Genomic DNA, 6,649 nt, shown 5'->3' on the forward strand with positions numbered 1-6,649 from the left:
GTGTCTGTGTGGGGGTGTGTGCTGTGTCTGTGGGGGTGTGTGCTGTGTCTGTGGGGGTGTGTGCTGTGTCTGTGGGGGTGTGGGCTGTGTCTACGTGGGGGTGTGTGCTGTGTCTACGTGGGTGTGTGCTGTGTCTACGTGGGGGTGTGCTGTGTCTGTGTGGGGGTGTGTGCTGTGTCTGTGTGGGGGTGTGTGCTGTGTCTGTAGATGTATCTGTAGGTGTGTGCTGTGTCTGTGGGGGTGTGTGCTGCATCTGTGGGGGTGTCTGTAGGTGGGTCAGTGGGGGTGTCTGCGTGGGTGTGTGCTGTGTCTGTGTGCTGTGTCTGTGTGGGGGTGCGTGCTGTGTCTGTGTGGGGGTGCGTGCTGTGTCTGTGTGGGGGTGCGTGCTGTGTCGACACTGCGGAGTTTCGAACAGTTTCCGACTGATCAGTTGTTCTGGGGAACAGATGGCGAATGGAGGGAAGGCCGTTTAATCGGACACAAGTAACGAGGAGGCAAACTGATGAGAATTTTATTTTTCAATGTAATAAATAATGAACCTTGATAATGCTTATTAGTGCACCTTGCAACATTTACTAAACAGGCATTAAAAAATATATAAAGTACTTTCTAAGGAAATTAGCAGGTAGAGTTCCCTTAAAACAGAGAATAAAGTGACACTTTCTGTTGCTTTTCGAGAGAGCTGTGCACAGTGGGAGCCCAGTGATTGTGGTGGTTTCAGTGAATACAGGGCCAGCCCAGTACATCAACTTCAGCCTGAGGTGCACTCTCCAACTCCAACACTCGAGTGCCAAGCTCTCTCACGCAGTCAGTGCTGCAGAACGAACATTTCGTCGGAGCGTGTCTCCCGTGTAACAGAGGTACACTTGAGGTCAACATGAACTCTTCTCAGTAAAATTCCAGCTCAGAGTCCGCAGTTGAGTGTAAACGTTTGCAATGTTCCTGGGACGGCTCAAAATAAAATACGGACAAGTTCGTGAGAAGGGAGAGCAGCGTTTTCCCATCAGGAATCATCTCTGGAAGTTTATCCTCGGGAATAGGTCCCAATGGACCATCGCCAAAACCAATAGTGTCACCAAACGAGAGCTGCCGCAGGCACAGCTGGATTGCATCAACTCCAGCAGGGGATTTAAAAATATATCTATTTAGCTCCCTAAACAAGCAGCGGGAATCTCGCCATCCTAGAGGCAGCCCCCGCCTAGCGTAGTGAAGGAATTGCACCAGTGATTGGGGGAATAACTTACGATAGCGTCATTGGAAAAGTCAGTCAATGAGGTTTACAAGAAGGGGCTGGGTTTGCGGAGAAGGGGCTGACAATATCACCAAATGGCCACCTCATGATGGGAGAGAGATGCTGCTTTTTTGAGTGGCAATGGCTGGTAGAGTTCAAGCTGCTGTGTCCTTAAATCTCATTAAAATACTTACTGGCTCATTGCACACATAAAAAGTGTGACTTAATTTGACACTTTAGACACACCCAACTGTCTTTAAGGGACAAAGCAGCTTTAAACACATGGCAGCCATTACCCACTCTCCGATCACCATCCAATTGGACAGTCCAACAACGCCCAGACACGCCTGGTGTACCGGCTCACACAGCGTCCAGCAGCTCAGGGTCTTCATTGCCCAGGTGGAACCGAGACGAGATGAATGGGAGCTGCTCGGAGGATTGGTTGAGGGTTTTTCTAAAATGCAAGTCCCTAGTGACAGAGGACCTCGGTTTCAAACTGCAACAGCTGTCCCATGAAGCCAAAGTTCGGAGAAATGACGCCTCGTCGCTGCTTGACAAAGTCGAAGGCTTCTTCCAGGCGCACCCGCTGTGTCCGGATCAGATACGCAAGGCAGATGGTGGCAGACCTGGAGATCCCTGCCTGGCAGTGCACCAAGACCCGGCCACCGCTGTTCTTCACTGAATCTGATGGGGGCAAAGAGGAAAGGCTCATTAATACACGGTGTGGGGGAAATGGGAAGGTCACAGTGATGGAGTATGATCATTGTAATGTATGCTCAGGTGTGTAGAGCCATTGAGTTGGGGGTGGCTTAGCCAGTCATGTGATGTTCACAAGACTCAATAAAACCCCGGCCAGTTGGGTTCGGGGGATCCACGATGAGGCAGGTGGTTGTGAGCCTGGTGGATGAACTGGTAATGTGTCGTGTGATTGTTAAACCTTTGCTAATAAACCAGCTAGTTCTTAATAGCAATGTGTTGCTATGAATTCTGAAGCAAAGAATCCATGAAGCAAATTCATTATAATCATAATTCCAAATATTAACTAAATAACTTGGACATGAGCCTCAGGTCAGTTGAGTCTCCAACCCACAAGCAGAAGGCAGGGAACACACTGCAGACAATTCAAGGATCAAGGAGTGACGAGCAAACAGTGACAGTAATGGCGGATCCTCTCGGAGAAGCTCACAGACAAGATGTCCATTGGTCTCCGTATGTCCGTCCATGGACTCAATATGTCCGTGCAGCCATGCAGAAACGAGGAAGGGAATTGATAAACTCCTGCCCACTGTGGGAGGAGGACTCCAATCCCAGGGGACACAAGTTACAATTCAGGAGCTTCAGAGATGGGACGCGGCAGTTTTTCTACCCGAAGAGTGATATGGGTGTGGAATGTGTTTCCAGGGAAGGATATTAAACAGACAGTGTCCAAGGGGTCAGTAGACAATCCATTGCTTCCTGGAAGGAGAGGAGATGGCGAGAGATGGTGGATAGGTGGGACTGATTTATCAAAAGGCTTATTGAACCCAATCGCCTTTCCAGTGCTTAAAACGCTCATGATCCTAACCCCAACACTGAAGGCAGGAGGGACTTACCGATAAAATCAATGGCCTCCTGAAACCAGGCGCTGATGTCGGCCATGTGATTGTCCTCCACAGGGATGCATTTGTACCGGAAGTCTCCCTCGAAATAGTTGGGGCAGTTGGAGGAAACATTGAGCAGCGCCGTGATCCCCAGGGACTGCAGGGTCTCTTTCCGGGATGAGTGATGGGCACTGCCCAGGTACAGGAAGGGCAGGATCTCCACAGGGCCACCCTGGAATCAAACACATACCACAGCGTGAGAACCACAGCCGGAACCAGCAAAGAACGTCACCGTTAACAGTTACCACAATAGCTGCAGAAACTACATGGGGGGGGGGGGGAAAAGAGTGGGGGGGTCTTGAACCAAAACTACAGAAGTAAATTAAAGCTGAGCCCCAGCTTGTAAGTTATACAATAAAGAAAGGCAGAGCTTCCTGGCCAATTGTGGACCCTTGTTCAATGATAAATGTAAAAAGATTGATATCCTGTCTCTAGACCACTGGTTTTGACATTACCCATTCTCTCCCCCACCCAACCAATAAGGAACAACGAGTGGTTAGGATTTAGAATGCACTGCCCGATAGAGTGGTGCAAACAGATTCAATCGTAGCCTTCAAAAGGGAATTGGATAACTACTTGAGGGAGAAAATAATTGCCAGGATATGGGGAAAGAGCGGGGGAGTGGGACTAACGGGAATCGCTCTTCGAAAGACCTGGTGCTGACTTGATGGGCCGAATGGCCTCCTTCTGGGCTGTACTATTCTATGGTTCTATGAATAAAGTTCTAACAGTTTCCCTTCACCCTGGCCCCCTTCTCCTCCTGGGCAGGTGTCCCCATCTCTCTGGGGGAGGTCCTCACCTGGTCATAAAGCGGCGTTCCTCTGGCTATCAAAGTCGGCACGGAGCCACCCTGTGGGCAGGGGTGGGCACAAGAGTTGAGGTTTTCGATGCACATCTCCGGGAACAGTGAGTGGAAAGCCTCATAACCTCCTGCAGAAAGAGGGAACAAAACAGAATGGTCACTTTAATATAACAGGAAGCATCCCGTCCTGAACAGCAGGTCGGAAACCCAGAGCAGCGAATTTGGCACTGGTTCAAGGATTTATTCGTCGGAATCAGATCTGCTTGGAATCAGGAGGAAGATTATTCTGCATTAAGTATGACATGCTTTTGATTCACGGGGAAATGTTTCACAGAACAGAATTTTAAATAATCCTCCCTTGTTAACTGAGGAGGTGGGTGGCCACAAGGTTTCCCCAGCTCAAGGTGACAATCCAGACTAATTGGGGCCCGATTTAAAGGCCAAGTTTTTCCCTGTGTTGCCGAGGTCCCACCTGCATCACTTTTATCGGGAAAAACAATGGAAGTGGCGGATTGGCGATAACATGACGGGACAATGTGCCACACAGCAGGTGCATGGGAATACCAGTACCTCCAAGTCGCACACCATCCGGACTTGGAAATATATCGCCATTCCTTCATCGTCGCTGGGTCAAAGTCCTCCCCTAACAGCACTGAGGGAGCACCTTCACCACACGGACTGCAGCGGTTCAAGACGGCTCACCACCTTCTCAAGGGGCAATTAAGGATGGGCAAATGCCAACCTTGCCAGCATTGCCCAGATCCTCGGAACAAATTTTTAAAAACATACAGAACGAAGCCTGCACAACAGCAACTTGTTCTAAAGGGTGGGCTTCAAACTTCAAACCAGGTCAAAACTCTAAATTTACACTGTCGATTAACATGAATAATTAACAAATGTATTAAAGTGCTGAGTGTCGCTGTTAGTCCCAGCTTGGAGTGTCAGAGATAGTTTGAAGTGTGTGTGTGGGTGAAGTTTGTGACTATTTCAGAGCACTACCTCACCCAATGGACAATACCAAATCCTCTTTAAATCTGGAGCGTGTGGAGGCTGAAAAGGGGTCTCTGATCAGGGCTGAGTGTATCGCCCGCTCGATCTGCCCTCAGTGAATGGTCGCTTGGGCTCTTACCTTTCAGAAAGCAAATCTGAATGCTGCTGGTGTCCAGCTCGGCGTTCAGGGTGTTGAGGACCAGCCTGGCCGTGTTGTCCCTGCTCAGTGCAGCCGAGCTCAGGCTCCTCTCGTCCAGCACCAGGACCCTGGGGTAGCGGCCGCAGCTCAGGCCGCTCCGCATGCTCTCCTCGGGCAACATGCAGTCCAGGGCGATGGCTCCTTTCGACCGGCGCTTGACGATGCTGTTGCAGTACACGTTGTGCGAGCCCCTGATGTGGGAGGCGTTGAAACTGAGGAAGGAACGGCAATCCAGGATGAGGAAGCCCCCCTGTTCCTCCACCAGTAATTGCACCAAGTGGCAGCTCTCAATCTCCAGAGATTCCGTGGTCACCATGCTGGGCTCGGGCAAAGTTGGAGATAATGAATGAATGAAATGTGTCTGTTCTATTCCTCTTGCTTTCCCCGCCTTCAATTGTCAAGTCTTTGTTTCTGTTAAAAAAAAACACAATAATTAGAATGGTTAACAAGTTGTCCTTTTGGAAACTGCTGCCGACTGAAATACCATTTACAACACTTAAAGAACTTTCTGAATGTGACACCAGATAGATATTTTTAAACTTTTGCAATTTCTGGTTAATTTTGATTTCTGTACCAACCAAAACCAATTTGCGAACTATGCCACTGTTTATTTAGACCAATGTGTCCAGGGGAGAATGTAAATGTATATCATTCTTTTAAATGCAGATAGCAAAAACTGGCAGCTTGTCGCATTACTGCTCTTGTCACTTCCAATTGATGTTGGAGTGTGTGACCGGATTGTCTGAGCAAAGTCTGCGTACTTACAGTCAGTGTTAAGAGGAATTAAAGTTGTGCCGCGGAGTTAGATCCTCTTCTCTGCCAGTGGCTGTAAATCTGCTGAACTCTGCTCCTGTGGCTTTATAGTGTCTGCCCCCGGAACCCCCGCCGGGCCATGCCATATTAGGGCACTGACGTCACGGGGAGCACCGCCCCCTTCTGCCCCAATAAGGACGTGTGTCGTCACTGCACGTGGGTTCAGGAAACACCCAGCGCAGGCGATGACGTGTTGGGCACCGTGGGCGTGGCCGTGGATACATTTTTTACAACAAAATAACAATTTGTCATGTGGAAAAGTCCCGGGTGCAGGTTTTATACAGAGGATTCCCCCTCCCCACCCCACACTCGGTGTGTGTCAGACTGGGGGGATTTACTGGCAGCAGGCCCAGTGCTGCCTGCTACACTATACTTAGCAACAACCCCACACATGCAGTGGGCCCACTACATGCAGCTGCTCAGCAACCCCTCCAGGACTATGGCACGAATTTGGGTCCCAACCTTTTCAAGGGCAACCCTACTCTCTCACTCTGGATTTGTGTGACCATTCCGTGGCAGTGTGGTGTTACCTTCAGGGTTGTGAGTGGCATCACACTGACCAGCCCTGACATTTTCCAAAGGTGTCAGTCGTGGCTCAGTGGGTAGCCCTCTTGCCTCTGAATCAGAGGCTCTAGATACTTGAAGGGTGTAGTTCGGGTCCTTCATTGAAACACCTGTGAACTCATCCTTTTTTGGCGTGGAAGCAAGTCATCCTCGCTTCGAGGGACTGCCGATGATGATGAGACACTTGAGCACCAAAATGTAGACTGACTCGTGTCGCACTGTCGGAGGGGCCGTTTTTCGGATGAGACGTTAAACCGAGGCCCTGTCTGCTCTCAGATGGGCACAAAAGATCCCATGGCACTATTTCGAAGAAGAGCAGGAAAGTTATCCCCGGAGTCCTGGACAATATTTATCCCTCAATCAACATCTAAAACAGGTTATTGGGTCATTATCACATTGCTGTTTGTGGG

The 6,649-nt window shown here is 49.6% G+C and overlaps 1 protein-coding gene across 1 annotated transcript; it reads right to left on the minus strand.

Annotated features, from left to right (window-relative positions):
- Positions 1 to 496: 496 nt before the first annotated feature.
- Positions 497 to 5,684, minus strand: LOC139235116 (dual specificity protein phosphatase 1-A-like). The gene is made up of 5 exons (XM_070866300.1): positions 5,628 to 5,684; positions 4,803 to 5,273; positions 3,671 to 3,801; positions 2,824 to 3,043; positions 497 to 1,915 (listed from the first exon to the last, which is right to left on the minus strand). The coding sequence occupies exons 2-5, from the start codon at positions 5,176 to 5,178 to the stop codon at positions 1,701 to 1,703; spliced, it is 942 nt and encodes a 313-aa protein (XP_070722401.1). The 5' UTR covers positions 5,179 to 5,273; positions 5,628 to 5,684; the 3' UTR covers positions 497 to 1,700.
- Positions 5,685 to 6,649: the final 965 nt, after the last annotated feature.

This window comes from Pristiophorus japonicus, chromosome 22 (assembly GCF_044704955.1).
Source record: "Pristiophorus japonicus isolate sPriJap1 chromosome 22, sPriJap1.hap1, whole genome shotgun sequence".
Classification (NCBI taxonomy): domain Eukaryota; kingdom Metazoa; phylum Chordata; class Chondrichthyes; family Pristiophoridae; genus Pristiophorus; species Pristiophorus japonicus.

What these genes read in the sequence shown, in the direction of transcription:
- LOC139235116 (XM_070866300.1), bottom strand. Translation starts at nt 5,178, where the DNA reads ATGGTGACCACGGAATCTCTGGAGATTGAGAGCTGCCACTTGGTGCAA. An exon ending in TCAGATTTGCTTTCTGAAAG is followed by an intron (nt 3,802 to 4,802) that starts GTAAGAGCCCAA and finishes CTCTTTCTGCAG; the next exon opens with GAGGTTATGAGGCTTTCCAC. An exon ending in GAACGCCGCTTTATGACCAG is followed by an intron (nt 3,044 to 3,670) that starts GTGAGGACCTCC and finishes GTTTGATTCCAG; the next exon opens with GGTGGCCCTGTGGAGATCCT.